The following is a 24,567-nucleotide window of genomic DNA, read 5'->3' as shown; positions in this document are numbered from 1 at the left end:
GTGGTATTTCTAATCATAGGTAACATAGGTAACATTCCCAATATCTCTTGAATTTTAAAATTTTGAGCCTCCTATTCAGTGCTTTTTGTGTAAAAGAAAAAGGTGCCGGAACTCACACATGTCATACAACCCACCTGGCCTATCCTACAAGGTTCCATCCAAAAAAGGTGCCGGAACTCCGTTCTGAGCGTTCTATGAGAAAAAAAAGCCCTGCTCCTATTCCATCAGATTCCAGAACAACAATATTTTATTTCAATGTTCTTTTCTTGCCAAAAGTTCCTGTTGGTTTTCTGATGTGTTCCCTCAACTCCTCTAAGTAGTCTTGTGTGAGTTCCTGTCCTTGTATCAAGATTGTCTTATCCTCTGCATAAATCCACAACACAGCTTGTTCTACAAATCATAAATAGGAACTGATAAAACACTGGGTGGGTTCTAGACCGAGGTTATTTTCTCATTAATAATTTGTACTATCTTTCAGTATAAATTATCTAATCGTTGTATGCTCAATGGCATTCAAGAGGTTACCAAAATCAGCAAGGTGGCAAATGTTACAATGAAAGCCCTACTTTGTATGTGTGTGTGTTCCACTCAGGTTCAAAGGTGCAAGGCTTGTATCACAATGCTCTGTGCACCATTTTGCTGATAATGACAACCATGCAGCGGTTGCTACTAATTATGCTAATAAAATAGCAATAAGGGCAAGTTTTAAATGGCTTCAACAATGGCTGGATGTGATAAAGATGTAAGATGTTCCTGATGAGGAAGAAAATTAAGGTGGTTGAACTTAGTTCTCTTGAAATCAATGGCATTCAAGCAATTAGATACAATTCAGGATCAATTGAATACAATGAATTGTACTCTACTCTAATTACATTTATGGTTATAGCTAATACAATTAATTGTATTCTAATCCAATTGCAGTCTAAGACAATTAAAATTGCCTGGATCCAACTCATTGCATTTCACCTAGTACACATCAATGCTACATTATTAAGTTCTATTTATAGAAAGGCTTTTCTGTTGAGGAAATTATCAGGATATTTGAGCAGTCTATGTGATTCACACCAGCAAAGGAGGATATAAAGTCCTTTTTTGCTTTAAATTGATTAAGATTGGTTAAATAAACTTTCACAGTGTCTGCATCTCAAATTCATGCAGGACTGTACAATGGGAGTCTCACTAAACAAACATTTGCAGAAGGCAATCAAAACATCTTAAGTAACTGAATGGTAGCGCCTTATGTGACTTCATACTAATTAAATGCTTACTAGTGTAAATGGGAAGCTAAAGTCATGTTAGCAATGTAGTGATACAAGTAGCGATGAGTTGCATATTATCTCCCCATCTACACTATAGAGCAAGTGGATATTAATAGTTTCAAGAAAATTAGTCAGCGGGAGAAACATTCAGACCAAACTTTACAAAGAATGGAACCACGCAGTCACTTTTATAAGATTTTGCTAATCACTAGCAGTAATTGACTTAAAGTCTTCCATCCTTTTGAGGTTGGTAAAATGAGGACCCAGACTGTTGGGGGCAATATGCTGACTCGTAAACTGCTTAGAGAGGGCTGGAAGGCACTGTGAAGCGTTATATAAGTCTAAGTGCTATTGCTACTTAATTATAAAGTTATTTTGTTAGAATCGTGCAAGTGAAGTGAAAGCAATGTGTTTTTCAAACCCAGTGATATTTGTACATGATGGACCAACTGACCTCATCTCCATGCAAAGATCTTCATGGCCACCAAATAGTAGCAAAATATTTACAAAATATCTGCTACAACCTGAAGACCACTTGGAATTTGACAGCCAGATAGGATGTAAGAGGGACTCACGGTCAAACAGTCCTCTTTCAAGAGTGAAGCAATATGATAGATAGACTATAAATATATTTTAAAATATGTATTTATTACACTAATACTTCTAAATTATTACACTACATAAACACAAACACTCATATTGGATCAAGTAACAAAGATATGAGAAGTTCTGAGATGCAATTCCTATTTTTAGTTCTTTCCATCTCAGCTGTGCTCTAGAATGCTAATTTTAGAAGATTAATTAGTGCTATTATCCCCATATTGTATTGTGGGATCAAAGAGATGGAAATCAACAATTGACTAATTTTAATCTAATTATATTAATTTAAATCCTTCCCTTCTTGCCATTCTATTTAATAGCTTGTTTAAGGCTATTCATAGCTGAGACAAATTCTTCTGGATATAGAATGATCAGAAATATATACTGTAGTTATGTTTGCATTACACGCTCCTCTGTGTTCAAATGAATAGTAGTTACAGGATTAGCCTAATTTTCTGGGCTTATCTAACACACTGAGCCATAAATTAAGCAGATGGGCTGGGTTCATACAATATGTTGTTTGCTGGCATGTCATTCAGGGTGGTCATTTGAACATAGTTTGTACTCGGAAGTCACTTGATTTAGAAGTTTTAAATCTCAAGATGTGTCCTCAGGTTTGTGGCAGTGGTCATTACACCATAAAGAATATAGTTGTAAAAGGTTAGTAGGGAGCTGTTGAAGAGATCAAAATCCATGCGAAGTGGAATATTGGGAGCACAGCAGATGCAGGCATTGTTGACAATGGGTACCTGCATTTTTGAACAGCTTTGTGACATTTTAAGTTGACATTCCTTAAACCTTTGTGTACTACAATCCATTTCATCTGATGCATGAGTACAGTTCTTTATACAGGTAGCCCTTGACTTACGACCATAATTGAGCCCAAAATTTCTGTACCTAAACAGGACAGTTCTTAAGTGAGTTTTGCCCCATTTTACGACTTTTCTTTGCCACAATTGTTAAGTGAATCACTGCAGTTGTTAACTTAGTAAATGTTTGTAAAGTTTTCCCATTGCCTTTGCTTGTCAGAAAGTCGCAAAAGGTGATTACACAATCCCAGGAAATTGTGACTGTCATAAATATGAGCCAGTTACCAAGGATCCAAATTTTGATCATGCCGAAATGGTTGTGTGAAAAATGGTCATAAGCCACTTTTTTCAATGCCGTTGTAACTTTGAATGGTCCCTTAACAAATGATTGTAAGTCAAGGACTACCTGTGTACATCTGCAGGTATTGTTTGGGGAGGAAGAAGAGAAAGGGGAAATGATGGCTTACAGTCAAAGACAAATTGGAATTTAGGTTATTGTATTTGAATAGCTAAGGAACGCCTTAGTAACTTGCTCCCTAATTGAACCTTTCCATGAACTAAAGTTTAGCTGTTTTCAGGTGGAGCCCTCTTTCTCATTATTTTGTTCAAGGGAGACCATTTTGAGAGAAGCACAAAAACATTTGACAACTGAAATGTTCTCCTACTGAGTTTTGGATCCTGCCTTTTCCGATTGTATGTCAGTGAATCATTTTATATCCAACATGGCAATTTGTCCAACTAAAATACTGCCAGTCACATTAGAGGATCAGGGCAAATAACTTTCCATGCAGAGCAACCCTCATTCATGGTTTTTTTTTTCATTTATTAGTACCAGCATGTTGCAAAATGAAGGCAAGACTTGCTTCTTAAGCAGCTGGGTTTCTACTTGTTTGTAGGCATTTCAGTATTTGGACTACAAACAATAAGTAGTTTTGGTCCATCTCATTTTTTTAAAAAAAGTTTGCAGTCATGATCATTTTTTTCAGTTTTATATTATAAACAATAATGCATGTAGTGTTTTTTCCTATAATCTGGATAGCGTATCTTGTTTATCATAATAGGATCATCCTCCACAAATGATGACACAAGTAATTTGCACATTTGTCTCTGTTTATCTCAACAAGGTTATCATATCTGTAGAGTCAGGAGTTTGTTCACAAATGAGTGAATATTGTGCTTCAGAAGCCAGCATGGGAAGCAGCTGGTTATCGCTGTTGCTTACATGATATTTGCTCATAATTCACATAAATTTCCTTTATGTGGAGAGAGAAAAATAATCTTATACCACCTACAATTATCATGCAAACTGTCCAGAAATAATCACAGCTTTATAAGTAAATATTGACTTCTTTTACAATCCTCTTATAAAAGTCTTCTTTCAGAATTTATTGCAAGACTATCTAAATAATCTCAATTGCAGTGGACACCACAAAACGTTTGTTCTGGCAAAGCAAATTATTCTCTTTGTTTACAAAATAACAACAGGGCTATGTTAATTCTAGAACTGATTCATTATCGTGTAGTGCATGTGTATGATTGAAAAAAATCAAATTAAAAGAACTGAATTGGACAATGGAGACAATAGGTTTTCAAACTAATTGATTATTTGTAACATTTTTTTCTAGGAATTTTATGAAGATTTTTTTTCCAGGAGTCCTGGATAAGATCTCCCATCAATGATGTCTTCTATCAATGGATGGTCTCCTTGCCATTATCTTTACTTTTATTCAGCTCATTTTCTGGGTTAATGCAGCATCTCTGCCAAGTAAAATAAGAGGACCTTCAAGTTAATTCCTATGGTTCTTGTTCCTCAAATCATACCACAATGGCCTTTTCCCACTGCCAAGTTATAATGCTGACCACCCATAACTAACTCCCCAGAAAACTATATATATCAGATGAAATTTGCTGCCCCCAGCGGCAATTTTTCCACTGTCTCTATTTCATACTACTGCAGCCATCTGACTTCCTCCACTAGTGAGAAAGGCTAGCAGTTTTATACAGTATATCTTGATGCAGCCCTATTTTAATAAAGATGTTTGAAACTAAGGAAATTTCAAGCATATCTAGTACATCAGCTGGAGACAGGACATCGTTTGGTTCCCAGAAATAGATTAAATATGTCGAGAGAACTGAAGCTCTGGAACTTCACTTAGTGACATTGAGATGTCAAAATGAAAAAGGGGCAAGGGGGGAGAAAGGAAGGGAGGAAGAGAGAGAGAGAGAGAGAGAGAGAAGATAGGCTGGTTCTAGAAGAAAGGAATTTTTGGATTTTTTTTCCAGTGGAAAACATTAATCGTTGTTATTGGGCAAGAGCAATGTTTTCCATGGATAAATAATAATATAAAACACATAAATATCTAGAGAAAAATATTGCCCTGTTCACTGCCCTGAGTCCTTCGGGAGAAGGGCGGTATACAAATTAAATTATTAAATTAAATTAAATTTGTGCTGCAATTTTTTGTAATAATAAAGTTCTTTCACAGTAGGTGGCAACATCTAGTTGACCATGAAAAACACTGATCTGGTCAGGGAAGTCTGCTTAGTGTTTGAGAAGGAAGGATGGGAGGGAGGGAGGGAGGGAGGGAGGGAGGGAGGGAGGGAAGGAAGGAAGGAAGGAAGGAAGGAAGGAAGGAAGGAAGGAAGGAAGGGGGGAAAAAGAGAAAGAAGGAAGCAAGGAAGAAAAGAAAGAAGGACAATTCTGGAAGAAGTTAATAGCAAACACTTTTGAGTGTGACATGAGGGAGACTTTTTAAACTAATTAAACTGTAGATGTCTGGGTCTTGGCATTGGTGCCCAGCCAAGCCAAGAGGTTCTTTTAGGATTCAGAGACAATGCAGTGCAATAAAAATTTATTTGCTATATGATTTAAATTACTGGGAAAAGCTTAATGACCAAAAGTATGCTTCTCTGCTGCCAGATGCTCCTTCAATGCCACAGACACATCCCAGCCAATCCAGTGAATAGCATACACTGTTCATATGGTTTACATCGAAGCCCACAAAATTTCAAGTGTCTATCACTGCCTTTTATTCTTAAATCTCACTTTGTTCTGACCATAGACTTGTCCTTGGACCAAGTGCCAAGGACATCCTTATCTGAGTACATCTGGGTCTCTTCAAGTGTACTCATTAGGGAACAACCTTGTGCTAGCCAGAAGACTCAACTACATAACTTTGTGTCAGTTTTTCTGCACAGATTTGGGGAAAGCAGTGCTAAGAACGGGCTTTAAAATCCTACCACTTTGTAACGGATTAACATTTTTTGGATGCTGTTAGAATATATTTTCCCTTTGGGATTATGTCACTTGCCTAATTTTTTGCATTTTATAATTCTACCAACCTTAATGTGCTATCCAACAATTCTTGAGCTAGCGTAACATTTTTGGAAGTGCACTCATCTTCTCCTTTAAAAGAACAAAATGAGCAAAAATAGTAACCAAGGCCAGACATGTTAGAATAGACTGCAGATTGCATTCTAATAAAGCAATGCAGTTGTGTGGACAGGCAAGCCCACTTCCACAGCTATTTAATGAAAACACATGTTTTCAGAATTCCAGATGTGCCCAACAATAAAGAAAATGGGTTGGAACCCTGAACTGTAACTTCAGAAAGCAAATAAGAATTTAAGCTTTTAGGATCTTTCCTAATAAGGGTTGGGATTTTTAAAAGCAGATGAATCAGTGATTTGAAAAGTTTAAATAGGCAATCTGTTTGCGCTACCAAGCTTGTGGGAAATTTCAGACTGTACTTATGTTTTTCTGTTTAACACTGTGCCTTTCTACAATGTCCTATTTAACATTGGCCATTTACATATGGTGATTAACAACAACAAAAAGAAAATATTTTTTTAAAAAATAAAAATAAGTCTAAAATTAATTAAAGATTAAACATATATATGTTCAGTGAAGATTGGTTAATGTTGCTGTGTGCAAACATTATGAAAGCAGATTGTTTATTTTACTATTCCTTTTGATAACTTCCTTTCTATCTGAAGATACAGGAGACCTAGGAACTTAGGGCAGAAAATACTGCCATAATGGTTACTACACCTGGGGATATTCCTGGGCTTCTCTTATTAATTTTAACAAGCAGACAGATTTGATTTGAGACAGAGAATCAGTTCCTAAGTTATTAGAAGTTTAAGGTCTGATATCATTACCTTCAATCAGGGATGTCCAATTTTGGCCTCTTTTAAGATTTGTGGACTTCAATTCCCAGAATTCTTCCCAGCCAGTTTGGGATTTGAAATCCACAAGTGTTAAAGTGCCAAGGCTAGACACCCCAGCCATAAATTGTATCTAAAAGGAACTAGGAACTGATATAGATTTTTTTTAGCCTAGGCATTCTATAATTCCTCTACCCTGCTACAATTAACAGCTAGTATTTCAATTTTATACAATCTGCAGGGCCTGAAATATTTTAAGAGTGCATGGAAATAACAAGCAGGAGTACAACTAAGGCATTGCAAATATTACTATGGTCTCCAGCAGAAATTTCCAACTGAGGTTTACTGTATCAATTACCTTTGTAAAAAAATTAGAGGATTCTATTATCCATTCCAAGACAAAACTGCATCTTCAATTAAACTCAGTCAATAATGCTTTTAATTTGTTCTGAAACAATTTCCATTAGATGTGATTTTTACATATCATACAATATAATTTACACATGGTAAATGCTTTCTTTGGCAAAGCATACATGTTCCTTCTTTTATACCTGCTGAGTCAACCTCAGCTCTTTCATATAAAGAATGTGCATTTTTCTAGCAAAAGAGTGGGGGAAAAGCAGATCAAGATGTTTCAGGCTATGTTTTTTTAAGTATTATCTTTCTGTTGTAAAAATAATACAATTGTAAAAATGCTCACAAAGAACTCCAGTGTCTTCTTGCTGCTTTTTTTTAATTTGAAAATAAATGGTTTGAATTATGAGAACTCTGTGAATGTATTCTTCTTCTGCACATTAAGAAGCTAAGGGATAAATTGTTTTTGTCTGCGCTTGCCCATGTATCAAGGAATTTCATTACGCCATAATAACTCTGACTAGAGGACATAGGGCTATTTCAGCAGAACATCACAAGAAGATAAACGGAATGTTCCTTAGAGTTCATAAATCTGGAAAACAAAACCTTGAATTGTCCAATTTAAGTGGCCATAAGATTTTAACTGGTCTTGTGACTTTAAAGATTGTGTAGCCATCTGTTGTGTCAAAGTACACATTGGTTAGCCATATTGGCAGCACATGCTTCTGAACGTCAGTCAAGAAGAAGAGTTTGCTTTATGAATATAAAGTAAGAAACAAATTTATATTCTGATTAAAGATAGTAGTAGGGCAGAAGCACTTTGGAGGACTTCCGGTCTTGCGCACTAGCGCAGCAGCCAAGGGATTTCGGGGCTCTGTGCCCTTTGGCTGAATTTCTTCCAGATAGGGGATCCTAAATGGGCCAGAAGCTGTCCCGAAGAGGTGGCAAAGAAGGAAGGAAGTCCTGCAGATCACATAGAGATGGCGGTTGACCCGATTGGTTCAGGAGAAGCCTTCCAGAAACCAACCAAGAAAGGTTAGCCAAACTTCAGAGTCTAGCCCAAGGTACAAGCAACCGAAGTCAAGAAGCACTATTTTAAACTGATTGTAAACAGCGCATTTGAATCTGGGTAAGATCATCGATTTTCTCTATCTGACTTATTAACTTTCCTGGAAAAATAATTCCCAAGAAGCAAAAAACCTCAGAATGTGGAGGAGGGGGATTTTTGCCCCACCCTTTTACTAACCGAAGTGGCGAATTAAATCTTTTATGAAGGACCAAAACAAACAAAAATGAAATGAAGTGAATATAAAACCTAAATATGGATAAGTTTGGAATTGAGTGGTTAAGATTCTCATTTTAAAAGCAATTTTCTATTTTGATCATTTGAAAAATAAACTGGTGCTGACATCTAGTGGTGGATAAAGACTATGACAGCTATGGCTTTTATACAGGACTTGGCAAAATCTGGAAAAAAACTAATCTGTGCTTGTGACCTTAAAACCTATAACAATAGAGAACAGCTGTGACAAAAAAAGAAAACAATTTGGGTTGCAGACAGAGAGGATTATAAACTTCAGGAAACCTTTTAGAACCTTTTTGGATTATAAATATCTACTAAACTGTGACTAAAGCTATTTGCAGAGAAAAGAAAACCTCGATTCTTGACCACTATGGAAAATCAGAGACTTGAAGAAAGAACTTATCAAGAAAAAATAAATACCTTTCAAGAGGAGATATATGAGATGCTGCAACTAATTCAAACAACAATGACTTCAAATCACAAAGAAATCCAAAATAACTTTGAAAACATAAACCAATTCGTCTCCAATTTAACTTTACAATAAAACCCCCCCAGGAAATAACAATAGAGAAGGAGCAGATAAAACAGATAACTGAACACAAATTTGAGGATAGAGACTCAAAGATGGAACTTAACACAACAAAGAAGTATGGTTTAACCCAAGTGGAAAAACATTTACAAGAAATATTGGTTTTGGAAAAGCCAACTTATACTTTAACACCACAAGACAAATTTGAGGGTAAGAAAAAAGACTGGTCAAAATGGATTGCAGAGACGTCAGGAACACCACTAGAACTGGAGAGACAAAAAATGATAAGAGATACAGAGAGAGAAAAAAAGAAAAAGATTTTCAACAAACATGAAAGAGCAAATGCCTCTTACAAAGATATTGTATTTGACTTATTTTTTATATCTACAGTGACACAAGAATATGGAAAGACTCTTTGATTCAGCAGAATATATTGAATAAAGATATTGGGCAAAAGAAGAAGGCCAAAGTGAAAATTAAGGAAATACATGATGGGACTTATCAGAGAGAATATTTAAAAAAGAAACACCTGTTTGAATATGGTTAAAGATTTTGGGTATGAATTTTACTTTAAGAGGGAGGAGTCCCTCAAATAACATAGTACTCTCTCTTTCTTCTCTTTTCTTATCTTATTTCTTGATATGAGTAATATAAAAGAGTTAAAATGGCTTATATATAAGGACATATTTTAGATATTTAAGTGTGATTGATTTTATGAAAATTACAATGGATTGAAAAAAAATGTTTTGAATAAGAGTTAAAAGACCAGACGACTAGATTTATTAAATGGAATACTTAAAGGTTAAATATATTCTTAATTAGGGTAAAAAAGAATGGAAAAATTTTGGAAATAAATATGTATTAACTTAGGAGAAACATGGACTTTCAGCAATATACTATCTTTTTATCCCTCTTTACTCTTGTTCTTTTCTCTCTCTTTTTTTAGTCTTATTTATTCCTTAAGTAAGGTAACAGATATGGGATGGTTTACATAAGAAAAAATAGGAATCAAATATCTAAATGTAATTAACTTTGAGAAAATCTTAACCAGTAAGAATGTCTTGAATATTGTGGGAAAAACAAATGTAAACAAAAACTGTAAATGGGATCTATGATGAGGCAACCAGAATGACTGTATAGAAAAGAAATACTATATTGATATGATTATTTGCAGAAATATTAGGAAAAAAATTATAGTCAATTATTATCTATCAAAACAATAAGAACTGTATTAACTTAAGGTTGGTAAAAGAGAACATTATGAGAAGAAGACGAAATCAAGTAAAGCTATTATGTGGATTATAGATTGTAGAAACCAATTGTCAGCGAATGTTTTTTAAATGTAAACCCAGACAACACACTGTTTACCAAATATTAAGGTGACCATGTTAAAAAATTAATTAAAATATATTATAAAAAACAAGCCCTTTGCAAATATTCTTCTTGATTTTCTTTTTGCAAGCCAAAACTGTTTCAATCCTCCAGAACCTTTTATGAAACTCTCTATTATGGTTCATTCCCAAAATGGTGCTTTTGAACAAAACCTGCTTGCATACTATTTTGGATTATTTACAGTCTAAACATTTGGACATATCCTCAAGTAAAATGAAAAAAAAAGGTCCCAACCAAATAAACTACATGGGGGAATAACTATGTCTTTGCTTAGTGTTGGAAAGAAACTAAGATAAGTACTGAGTCATCTGCAAACTTGTTTTCATGGGGAGTACATTAACAATGTACTCATGTAATTTTTCTCATTTAAATAATAACATCAGTTCCTGTAACATTATGGAAATTATGTAATTTTCATCATTTGCGTAATGCCATCATTATATAAATGATGCTTAGGATGTGATTTACATCATTCACATATTTTACTTTATTACTCAAATTGATGTAAAAGCCATTGTATGTTCATTGTATCTCAGTCTATACCAGGCTTTAGATGATGACCTTAGGGAAGAAGTGTTCTTCAGATACTGTGGTCCTAGGCCATGGACTCTTTAGGAGGTTAATACCAGCACCTTAATTTAGTAAAAACAATGAAATGGAAGATGGCAAAGATCATATAAAATTGGCACAATAGCTTGCTTTATGTGGAATGGGAAATGAGGACCCACAAATGAAGCATCATGTACAATTTACCAAATGTCAAGGCAACCTGAAGTTAAACTCTGAGCACATTACTAACCTTTGCAAGGAGGTATAATAAATACCACCCTTAGTAATTTTATGCCATTATAAATTAATTATATATATTATGGTGCAAGGCCAGCAATATAGGATACCCTACCAGAACAAAATATCCAGACCATAATATAATGCAAGATAAAACAGTGTTTATTTATTTGTCAAATTTAGGTACCACCCATGTCACTCACAAGAGTGATCCTGTGATGGTGTAACAATTAAAAGATAAAATCTAAAAATCATCTAAAAATACAATACCCTAAAGAGAGTCATATAAAAACAGGAATAAAATATGTTAACAATTTAAAGGTCGGGGGGAAAGGCCATCAAAGCACTAGGCACCCCAAGGATTGTGTGCTGCTTAGCAAGGCCCATGACAGTTGGCAGACCTAGGTCTTCAAGCTCCTACAAAAGGCCAGGAGAGTGGGGGGCAACCTCACCTCTGGGGGGGGAGAGTATTATTAGTATTAATATTATTATTATAGTTAATTGCACAGTCAGCCAAATGTCCAGACTGCATTTAGCATTTTTATTCACCTGTAGAGTCTTTCCCAAGGACCTGGGATAGCAGATGTTGAAGCTTGATGGTGTTAGAGGTAACGTCAAAGGACGTAAGCTATTGAGATTAAAGGTACCTTTTGCAATTGACTGATGGTGAATTTGTCAATGCCAGTGGTGTTCAAGTGGTGCTCTGGCTGTTTTGGAATTATTATTTATTAAATTGATGTGCTGACCCTTTCACTGATAAGGCAACACTGGGAAGCTTACAGACAGTAAAAATATACATTTTTACAATTACAATGCTATATTAAAACTAAAACCAAGAAGATGGATGGCATGGGGATGAGATCTTCTTCCGACAAACACTTCCACTGGTGAGCACTCTTCTTGTGTCTCCAAGTCAACTGACAAAATCAGGTTGTCAGTTCTACAATGAACCTGGCTGCAGCCATCTTGCTTGTTCTAGGTTGCTGCATGAATGGGAGGGGGTGCGGAGGACTTTTGCTAGTCTAAACAATTTTGTCCCTTGGGAACCAAGGTCATTCTGTCAATTATGCTAGCTAGGGGGTTGGGCAGGGAGTTAGAAAGCCCGCCAAATGATTCTATTGGGAAACATAGTCGATTGCATAGCACTGGAGTGGGAAGTTTGACTTTGTAATAGTGTAACTCTTTTGAGGGAATTTTAGACTTGATTTCACTTTTGACCGTGCCGATACTTTGTATCCAATAAACATGTTCTTTGAGGAAGTCTCTAGCCTCAGAGTTCTGATTTATTTGACTCTATCTATCGGAACGATGGCACAGGTTTGATATTCTCATTTCTGGTGCTAGAATATTCCATATGGATGGTGCTACAGGAGAAAAGGCTCTTCTTGACCCCACCAGATTATTCCAGAAAGAAGTCATGACAGAGAAAGCTCTTTTCCTGGACCCTTCCAGTCAAAATTCTTTAACCTAGCATACCTTCCCTCTCTGACCCAATGGGACAGGCTGGCATGATGGGGATGAAACAGCATAGCATAAAACAATAGATTATGTATTACAGTTGGATGCAGTTTTGCAAGTATCTCATTACTTATTCTTGCATTAGCCACTATCATGCCCTCAATATTAGTTCCTTGTAGATATTTTAAATAAATAAATAAATAAATAAATAAATAAATAAATAAATAAATAAATAAATAAAAATTGATAATGTTCCTATGGCAAGGCAAGGACTTCCAGTTTTCTTTGGTTCATTGGAGCTTGTCTGGTGCAGTTAATCTCCCAACTTGTTAACTTTATCTCTAGACTTTTATAATAACAATTACATTGATGTTGAATGAGTTTTTTTTTAAAAAAAAATCTGTCTTTGGGCTTGCTCAAAGAATCGATATGTGACTGCTTTGAAATCTTGCAAATCAACTCAGAGTATAGATGCTAACTTTCCCATCTTTGAAGCTGCTGGACAAAGTTGAGCCTTATTAGGGAACTTCGACTTGGAATCCCATAAAATTCATGTGATAAAGTAATCCCAATTTGAAAAAAGAATGGGAAAATGTTTTCTTGAAAGACTTCAGCTAAGCAAGGGATCAATGCTTTGAATCAATCAATTATTTAATGGTTATTTTAAGCATTTTGAAAGGTTACTTTTGAATACAACTTATCTGAATCATATGCCTGTCACAATATACAATTAAAACATAACTCAAGCTGTATTGGCAACTGCAGAAGTAACTAAAATATATGGATGTTTAAGAAACGTTGCATTTGAAGCAAAACCAACAGTTCACTTTGCCATGACATTAAATAAAAATATGAAGGTTAATATTAATAATATATATGGCATATGGAATAAGAAATTAAATCACCCAAATCTGGAAATTAATGGGCCCAAGTTAATACATACATTAATACAATCTTGAGGAAACATAACATATTCTCTTTATGGCTTAGCAATAAAGTTAATTCAGAAAATTTTATTCCAATTTATTGGACTCTTCAAAGAATTTTCTTAAAAAGGTTGGATATTAGAATTTTTGTGCTGAATTTGTAAGAAGCGTAGGGTGGTTTGATCCTATAATTTGGATGTGTTCCTTCATGTCCTGCTTTGGGTCCCAAGTTAATGCATAGATTAATACAAATTTGAGGAAAAACATAATATAAAAAGCCTTTGGGCGGGGTGTATGTATTTAGTTTTCTTAAGAGCCTTGGTGGAGCAGTGGGCTAATGCCTCCTTAAGTAACACCAGCTGCCTGCAATTAGTGCAGGTTCGAGTCCCACCAGGCTCAAGGTTGACTCAGCCTTCCATCCTTCCGAGGTAGGTAAAATGAGGACCCAGATTGTTGGGGGCAATTAAGCTGACTTTGTAATAATGCCGCTTGGGGTGTGTGTGAAAGCCCTAATAAGCAGGCATATACATAGAATGAAGGCTACTGCTAAGCTTGTAAGCCGCCCTGAGTCTTCGGAGAAGGGCGGGATATAAATGGAATGAAAATAAAATAAATAAAATAAATAAATATACATAGAATGAAGGCTATTGCTAAGCTTGTAAGCCGCCCTGAGTCTTCGGAGAAGGGCGGGATATAAATAGAATTAAAATAAAATAAATAAAATAAATAAATATACATAGAATGAAGGCTACTGCTAAGCTTGTAAGCCGCCCTGAGTCTTCGGAGAAGGGCGGGATATAAATGGGATTAAAATAAAAATAAAAAAATTAAAAAAAATAATAGTTAAAGAAATAGATGGGTTGCTGAATTATATCCCAAAACTATGAAATGTGATATTTTATGAAGAACTCTAGCCTTATCAAATCTGGCATCCAACCAATGTGGAAAGAACTGATATTAAAGATCTATCCATTTCCTTACATACACTTATTCTAAAAGTGGCTATAATGGTTAATCTAATATCTTAAGATCTAAATCTGAAAGAAAAATATAAATTCAGGTTTTCCAATTCTAATAAACTGTTAAGTGGTGATCTGAGACTTGAGTCTGAAAAAGGAGCAAAAACTAACACCTAAGCAGACCTGGTCAACTCCGGCTGATCTTGAAAAATGTGGCAGGGTTTATAACTGCTTGATATTTGGATGAGAGAGCACTTGATGATCCTAGAACTGAAAACTAGACCTGGAAGTTAAAATAATTTCCAAAGGAGGCAAAGGTGAAAAAACTCTCCATATCACTACCATGGAAACTGCATGGGGGTGTCTATATTGTCACCAAGAGCTGAGCTGAACTAAACTCAAGGGAATCCTAGAAATAGCCTCATTCTGATTGATGGCAATAAAGATCTACTTCACACACACATACACAAACAAACACCACTGATCTTTTTTTAACAATGCAATGTAATGTAGCCCTAGCTCTCCAATAGCCCTCTCATCCCGCCACCACCCCTTTCTCTTTAGCAGTTATTATGAAACCACACTAGGGTCAGAAAATGGCCTATTCTTATCTGACAAATGCATTTCAGTGATGAAATGAAATGATTTTAAGAAGTTCAACATCTGTAGCTATTAAACAAGCAGATAAGGAAGCCAGGGCAACCAGTAATTTTTTCCTTACTAAGCCCTGCTCAAAGTGCCATAGGTAGAACAACAGTACACATTGCAATGCACATAAGATGCCACAAGCTTCTAGTTTCCAGAAGTAGCTTCTTCGCATAGCGTATCATTATATCATGGAATCTATTATCACGTGTCTGTATGTACAGGGAATACAACCAGATCAGCTAATACTCATTAACAGAATCCTGCAAGTCTGAAACTACATCTTTCCCTCCATTTCCTTTATAATCTAAGAAATTTTGAGAGTTTCTTCTGTGCCTCTTGCCCCCTAGCCCCTGTTTCTCTTAGGGGCTCAAATGTCTTTTATATTTAGTATTTAGTATTTATTATATTTGTATACCGCCCTTCTCCCGAAGGACTCAGGGCGGTGAACAGGGCACATATAAAAATACAGAATACAAAAATTAAAAAAGAATTAAATAGGAGCCCGAGCTAAAACAATAGATGGTAATAAAAAATCCACAATAAAAACCCCAACACATCCCCCATCAGGCCAGGCCGGCTTGTTCAAATAGATAGGTCTTCAGACCGCGTCGGAAGGAGCGAAGGTCAGGTGCCATCCGGAGCTCAACCGGCAGCTGATTCCATAAAGCCGGGGCGCCCACAAAGAAGGCCCTCCCCCTGGGGGCCACCAGCCGACATTCTCTGACCGGTGGCACCCTGAGGAGGCCCTCTCTGTGGGAATGCACAGGGCGGAGGGAAATTGACGCCAGCAGCAGGTGATCCCCGAGGTACTCCGGACCCATGCCATGTAGGGCTTTGAAAACCATTACCAAAACCTTGAATCTATATGGCTGTTTCCCAAAGCCATTCCCACATATCATTACATCACAGGAGAGGAACAGGACCAACCTGGATAAAGTATGAAAATATATAGCCATTATTATTATTATTATTATTATTATTATTATTATTATTATTATTATTATTATTATTATTATTATTATTGATCATAAAGGCTATCTATTGATTGCCATGCCTACATTACTCATCATGAAATAATCAGTATGAGTCACAGAAGAGTAAAAGCAAAATTTGAGTTCATTCTAAGTGGACAACTCAAAACCTGGCAAAGTCAAAATCCACTCCAGTGACAACTAATATGTAGTGGATAAAGGGACAGAGTAGAACCAACTTCAAACCAATCTTCAAACCAATCTTTCTTCTTGTTTTAACCTGAAAAAAGACGGTAATTTAAACAGCACTTAACATTAATTTTATGGGGTGCAGTGGCCTAGCATTTAGAAGGTTGGCAGTTCAAGACCTAAGCCCTATATGACAAGGGGAGATCCCATTCTTGTCCAGCTCTTGCCAATCTAGCAATTCAAAAGCAAGCGAATGCGAGTAGATAAATAGGTACCACTTTGGTGGGAAGGTAACACATTCTGTGCAGCTCAGTGTATAGACATGCCAGCCATGTGACCACGGAAGCATCTTCAGACAACACTGGCTCCTTTGGCTAGGAAACAGAGATGAGCACTGCCCCCTAGAGTCAGACATGACTGAACAGGGAAAACGTAAATGTTAATTTTGCCACAGTAAAGCTACCATAAAGTCCAAATCCATTTTTTCCTAATCATATTCAAAGTGTGGACATATATGCATACATTCATGAAAAAAAAATACAGATACAGCATTTTAAGAAGAGATTGGAAAAATGGTTTGCTAGGAAAGATGGAGCCCATAGGTACAAATGCAAACTTTGTAAAAGGAGAAAATTCCAGTCAAATAATTAGAAGTCTAATAGCTCCATGGCTGATATAAATGCTAGTTAATCAAGGTTAGCTATTTCTGTACTTACTTAAATGTCATAAAAGAGGTTACCATTAATGATTTTCAATTTAGCAACCATAAATATTGCAGAATATTTAGAAGTCTTGATTAGATAGCATGTATATAATGTGAATTAATTATGATGTGTCTATCAATGATAAGAGCTTAGTAAAGCAAAATTGCACTTATATGAATACCATTGCCTGAGGTTTATTTACCAATACCATATGTTTGTGTCTAAAACTGACATATATTCTTAGATACAGAGAAAAAAACTTATTTAGATCTCTTCTATGCAGAAAATTAGTGTGAATTATAATTTCTACTCAGATAAAAATCACTGAACTAACTTTTGAGTTGTTTCTATCGAAAACATATGGTTTATTTTTCATATTTTCAATACTTTGCTGTGTCTGATCAGAATGCCAGTAGTGGTTTCTATTTTGTGAGCAAAACAAATGGGAATAGCATACAAACTAGCAAATTGTGATTGTTTCAGGTGCAAAGAATCTGGACCATTGATAAGGTTGCAGCATAAAAGATTTATTCCACCTATATACAAGTATCTGTGTTCTGTACCAGCCTGCTACCAGCCCTGCAGAAAAGGCAGGGACAACCCCTTTTACAAGAAGGCAAGAGGCTGGAACTAAGCCTGCCAAATTTATGGATACAAAAGCAAACAGAACAAGACACGAACCACGAAACAGGAGCTATTCAAGCGGTTGCCTTCAGCAAACCAGCCCTCCCACGCATTCCCCTTTTATACAGTTCAGGGCGTGGCTTCTCTCTGCCTCCTTCCGAGGTGCCCCATTGCCTTCCTCTGTTTACTCCTGATTGACTGCCTCCTGCGTCGGGCATCCTTGAACAGGGCCAGCTGTGGGTCATCTTCATCCACGCTGTCAGGCTCACACAGCTGGGTCTGCGTCGTGACCAGGTGGGAGGGGCCTGGCTGAGGGCTCTGTGGAGCCTCAATATTATTCTCAGCAAGCTCTTCAACACCCCCTTCCTCCTCCTCTGAGTTGTCCGACCCAACTGCCGAACCCACAGGCTGACCCTGAATCACAACAATCTGGTCAACAAAAGTTCAACACTAAATTGGTTCCAGGTAAGAGTCAACAGAATTCAGGAGGAGTTGGACTTGAAGAATGCAACAACTCTAACCTGATGACATGCTTAACTCCGCCCCCCAGCTCTGCCTGTTCTTCTCCTACTGATTGGTTGTATATGCACTTCTACAGATTGAATCCACACATTCACCTCTCTTATCCCCCATCACATGCCTGCTATTTTTATTTACATTTTTTTTAAAAAAACCTGGAATTCTCACCCTGAACAATTATTGGATACATAATTTGCAGAAAAGACAGGAAATTTTCTGTTTTTAGATCGCTTATGTACTGTATGTCTGCTCGTGTACAGCAAAATGCTTTTTCTGAAAATACAAAGTAGGAAGTTAAGTGCAGTGCGACTAATTTCTTTTTGTTGTTGTTGTACTATGAAATTTCAGTATAAAGAAATAAAAATTTAAGGTTTGTACACACATGTGTGCAACTCCTGCACAAATGCTCTGCATAAATGCTTTCAAACAACCAGAACATTTCATGGGAATGGCTAGGATGATCACAGCTGACATTCAAACTTCTCTCCTCTACCCCCCATAAAAGGTCATGGGAGCAAAACAGAATGGAACATCCACACTTTTTTAATATTCACACTCCACTTCCATTATGGATTATTCACACTTGGGGAAAAATGGATGAAAGGTAGAAAAACATAAAACGATTACATATTATCTGGATGCTCAGTGAAATAGGACTAATGAACTGGGCATTCTGACCATTAGAAAATCATTCTAAATCTTTATTGTCATACTGTATTTGGAATAGGGCTTTTCAGGAAGTTAATTAATTAGAATTATTTAGGATTAAATAAAGATTATAAAGCAGTAAAAACTAATAGAGTCTTTCTTGGAAATGTAAATACTATTTTTAGTTAAACATGTTAGAGGAAAGCAACCAAGATAGACCATTTTTCATAGTTTGGTGACCTTGCCACGTTTATGACTTCATTGGATCAAGGTGTACTGAATAGATTTGCTGTCAAAAGTAATATATTCCTTCCTAACAAAAGATAGTATCGAACTAGTTTGCCCCCTGGATAATTATATCCTTGTAACTAGAAAGAGCATGGATGGTATTTGTCAAAATCATTCTCTTTTGAAGCTGTAAATATCTTCTAGGGAACAGCACGGCAACTTTGCATGTGTTGAAGAAGTCATTTCATGAAACTTTCCATTTTATACACGAATGTCATTCACAACTAAGGAAACATATGGATCTACCCTGTTAACTCCCTTTTTGCAACCTTGTAATCCCTTAATTCAGGGTACAGTTGGAGTGACTGAATGGAGCTGAATATTTACTAGCTAGATGTCTTTCCAGAGTTAACAGTAGACATTTTTTTCTTTGTACCCTAGGAGAGAAACATCTGCCGCTACCTAGGATTGAACTCTCAACCTTCTGAATGGCAGGTTAGCGTGTTTACCACTAGGCCACCACACTGCTTAGATCTACCCTGTTATACTTTTTAAAGAAATTAAAATATGGAAGCCAATTGATTTTTATCTAGGTAAGTGTCAACTTTCCTTAAGAACAAGGAAACAAGATGAAATATCCCATTGAAAGGGATATTTATGTGTATGATATACAAGCTTCTATACATTGATCAATCAATCAATCAAATCTTTATTAGAGTCATAGACCAGCATAAGAATGGTGAAATATAAGCAATTAATAATTTTAAAAGCTAAAAAAAACACAAATTAAAAAATGTTTTAAATACACACACACATCCACACTCAACCTAAAAACTATAAGAAAAATATTGAGTAAATAGAAAAAAACCCATACAAGTTAATATATGGCTAACTAAATTGATCATAACACAAAACATCTTAACTAACAAGTTAAAAATACTCCCTAAGGTTTGTTTGAAGTACAGGTTATGCACCCAAGTCCTCCCAGCTTGAGAATTGTGTTTGCCAGTGGAGACTGTATTTGGTCTACTTGTGAATTAACATCTGGAACATAAGAGATTGAAGTAGTATCTACGGGAAGTCATGCTTGACATTGGTACCTTCAGTGATACATTTATGTGGTTGTTGTTTTTTGACAGTCTTATGGAAATGATTTACCATTGTCTTATTTTGGACTATTTTTTCCCCAATTTCCCAATCTAACCTATTGCATTGGAATTCTATGAAAATCCATCCCATCCAAGAACTAACCAGCAAGGCTGGTTAGTTTCCAAAACAAATACAATATTAACCATGCACTTGCCGCTTTCTGAGACATCTCAGTGGATACAGCAATAAATGTTATCATAATCTAGATTTGTATTCTAGCTTTATCTTATGTTCTAGGTTTACAGAAGCCAACCAAGTGTCTAAGAGGAGTCTGTAAATGATCCATCGATTGGAATAATTTTTTGCTGCCAAATACAAACTACATTTATAGATGGAAGTGGGTTTGTTTTTAATAATTGGAAACAGTATTGTCAAGATGGTAAGAAAATATATTGTGAAGAGGACTGTTCCAATTGTCTTGCGTACCTAGGCCCAGACTATGGTTTTCAAGCACATGATGTCCACACTTTTTTGAAGTTACAGAGATGTCTTTCTGGTATTTGCTAGGTGAGAGTTTAGTTAAGAACATTTACATGTGTTTTAAATTAGGATGTAACGTGTGAACTGATGATCTCATTTTGAAAACTGTATTTGGATCATGATAATGTAAAATTTAATTCTTTTCTTAATCATTGCACTCTTGATCCCATTCTTAGTTGCTTCTGACTGTTGGACTGTTCCAATCTAAGCTATAAATTAAGGTATATTTACTTCATTTGTAATAACAATTTATTCTAACAGTGACATCTGGCTTACTCACAAAGCAGATGACACATTGCCCTGCAGGTCCCCTTGGCACTGTATTCCCTTAATCTTTCATGTTTCCTGCTTTATGGCAGTTTTCCAGCTTCTATGTATTATCAAGTAAAATGTGCTTCAATCTTAAAGTATTATAATTCTTCCTATTTAGACAATTAATGAAGTGTAATACCTGCCTACAGTAGCAAATATATTGCCTACAATCACACAGCTTTGTTGTAAAAAAAAAGACAAATTTTAACACTTCCAATTTTTCTTGTATTACTGTGCTTCATATTCACATTTAGAAACAGTTGATGCTGCACAATTTTCTTTGCATAAACTTAATATACCATAATAGTATTTCAAAGAAATACTGGTATTATGATACTTCAGTATGAAAAGAGCTTATTTTAATCCTGTCACAAGGTCTAAGCATAACAAAATACGGTATATTACTGCTTCTTGCACAATCTGCTTCCTAGAAGACCATACTCTATGTATGTATCTACATAATACATTTTTATAACATTGTTTAATGTTTTAAATTGTTTTTACAATATCCACCACAAGACTTACTTGTTGATATGCATAGGTACAGAAATCAATCAATCAAATAAAGATTGGGCCTTGAACAGTGGTTTTCTTGCAGATATTTCCTTACCAAGCTAGGTAATATCATAACTACAAACTTCAAATATTCTCTTCTATTGAAATAAACAAATAATTTCAGATGAATGCCTTCAATATTTGCTGATGAATGTCTATAATTAATGCCATTAATGCTATACATTCAGTAAATACTTTCTAAATATATTATTTTGAACAATATATTGTTAATCAGTATATGCATGGGCGGGGGGACAAGTGCAACAAACCATAATACAAAATTTGGAGCAAAGATGTAAAAAAGTTGATTTATACAGAATAATGAAGCTCATAGTATGTCACAATCAAACTTTAATAAAAGTATATAATATGAACATTATATAAATGTTTAGATTTGTTTGCATTTTTCTTTTCTTTTAACATAAACTGTAATAATCATTAATACAAGAAAATAAAAGAAAAACATTAAAAAGAAAAAAACAACAGAAATATATTTATTAAGCCAATACATCTAGCTAGCCAAAAATGGATTTCTTTAAGTCTCAAATAAAATGATTAGCAAATTGTTGTTGCTTTGTTTTCTTTCTTTCTCAGTCTACTTTTGGACAAAGGACAGTTCATTTGTTTGTATAGTACTGCATATTTTATAAGTGACATTAATCAATGAATCAATTAAAAAAATAAGACCTTTTGTAAATAAAAGCTTTCAGTTAATCTTAATTTTGTGGCTTTTTTAAAAGTAATGATTTCATTACATGTTCTTCTTAATATTTCTAGTTTAATTAAGAATGCATTTACTGTACAATTAAAATGTAACAACTATATATTACAAAGAAATACTCCAGAAATGTAGTGATTTATAAAAAATAATGTTCATGTTAAAATAATTTTCAGTTGTAACCATATCTGCATTAGTTAATCCTGCAGAAAGGAGTGTACATGATTTATGGACATCTGACATCTGCAGTTATTTGTTCAGAGGCAATGCAATCAGTTTCATACTTTTTCTTCAAACCTTTCAAGTATATTCGCAAGCTGTCTGGATCCAATTGAGAGTTGCGAGCAGTCTGAATCAATCTATTTGCTAAGTGATACATAGCCTTCTCCTTTAATATTTCAGGATCTGTTCTTTGCTGTTGCTATTTATTTAAAAGGACACACACATATTAAAATCTGAATGCTTAGGATGCTCACAATATCAGTTATCCAAGTTGATTAATGTATTCTCATGTTAATCATTTAAATCACTGTAGAAGATGAGAATGCAAAGCTACATATAGTGCAAACCTACTCTGGCCACTAAACTTTACAGTAAAAGTTTGTAGGAACAAGACACAATCTGAAGAGAAACAGCTGGGATGAAAACCCTCCTGCTCATTACTCCAAATTGTTTCTTTTTCCAGCAAGATCCTATACCTGTTTGCTGATAGCACTTGGTAAATCTATAGGACATTAGTACATTGGCGCATCTTTATCCCCTTTTCTGAATATAAGTAGTCCTAGACTTATGACCACAATTAAGCCCAACATTTTGTTGCTAAGCAAGACAGCTGTTAAGTAGTTTTGCCCTATTTCATGACTGTTCGTGCCACAGTTAAGTGAATCGCTGCAGTTGTTAAGTTAGAAACATGGTTGTTAATTGCATCTGGCTTCCCCACTGACTTTGCTGATCAGAAGGTTGCAAAAAGGTGATCACATGACCCCGGGACAATGCAACCACCATAAATATGAACCAGTTGCCAAAGCATCCAAAATTTGATGACGTGGCCGTGATAATTGTTCTGTTCCAGCCTACGACTGGCCCTGTTTGTGTGTCAGGGACAACCCCTTTTTCCTCTTTACAGTCAACAGGCTGGAAAAACCCAACCAAATTTATTTACAGTTCAAACAAAAAAGCAACAGAATATTTCCTTCAATAAATAAATCAAAATACCAAACAAGAGTCAACAGACAAGAGTTAAACTGAAGTATCAAGAACAGACCAGGACTCTTTCAGAAGGTCTTCAAACGGTTGCCTTCAGCAACCAGCCTCACCCACACCTTCCCCTTTTATTATCATTCCCAAGGCGTGGCTTCTCACTGCCTTCTTCTCCTCTCACTGAGTTGCCTCATTGATTTTCTCTGCTCTGCTCTGCTGGATTGCCTTCTGCTTCTAGCGTCTCTGAACTCATTCAGCTGTGATTCATCTAAGTCTGACACCTCGTGCTCACACAGCTGAGTCTCATGAGGAAAATGCCTGGAGGGGCCAGGTTGAGAGTCCTGCAGTGCATCAGAGCCTCCCTCTGACACCAAAGGCTCTCCAAACTCCTCCTCCTCCTCAGATTCATCAGACTCAGCTGCTGGGACCACAGGCTGACACTGAATCACAACAGCAATATCGCAACTGCCATAAGTCTGAAAAACGATTGTAAGGGTTTTTTTTTTGTGCCATTGTAAATTTGAATGGTCACTAAACAAATGGTTGTAAGCTAAGGATCACCTGTATGGCATACTAATGGCAGTACCCCAGTCCTGGAAACTGTGATGCATGTGATGTATATAGGAAAAAAGACGATACCAGAATTATCCTTCAGAACTCTAGTTGAATAGAATTGCCACCAGGAATGGTAACGGATAATTGGAAGATTGGCTGACTTAGGCATCCATTTTTCTTTTATTCCTTATAAGCATCTCCAATTTCTGTACTACATTGGAAAACTTTCATGGGAGAACAATTTGTAGACAATAACTAGAATATGGGAGGGGAAAGGAAAAGCCAGCTTGTTTTCTCCCCTCCAAATACTCCAGACGCTGCAATAATGCTGAAAATAATGAATTGGGAATCCTCCAATGTTTGTTATATAATACAGTTTGGTCTGTAAGCATGTCATGATGTCCACCTTTTTTACTGAGCTGTTTTCACTGAAAAGTAAACACATTCTGTCAAAATAATGAAGGGTGATTACTTGATATAACTACCCAAATTTTGCCATACCAACATTAAGAGGCCCTTGCATTC

At 35.8% G+C, this 24,567-nt stretch overlaps 1 protein-coding gene across 1 annotated transcript in view; it reads right to left on the bottom strand.

Moving 5' to 3' along the window:
• Positions 1-21,845: 21,845 nt before the first annotated feature.
• Positions 21,846-24,567, bottom strand: part of MSH4 (mutS homolog 4) — a gene marked incomplete at its 5' end in the record, with an annotated part of 68,025 nt that continues 65,303 nt past the window's right edge. The window contains one exon of the mRNA XM_083360241.1: positions 21,846-22,708. Within this exon, the coding sequence (XP_083216367.1) occupies positions 22,514-22,708 (195 nt within the window). The 3' untranslated portion in view covers positions 21,846-22,513. The remainder of the gene's footprint in view (positions 22,709-24,567) is intronic.

Source organism: Vipera ursinii (assembly GCF_947247035.1).
Source record: "Vipera ursinii genome assembly, chromosome: 3".
NCBI classification, from domain to species: Eukaryota; Metazoa; Chordata; class Lepidosauria; order Squamata; family Viperidae; genus Vipera; species Vipera ursinii.
This window is presented reverse-complemented; position numbering and strand designations above follow the sequence as displayed.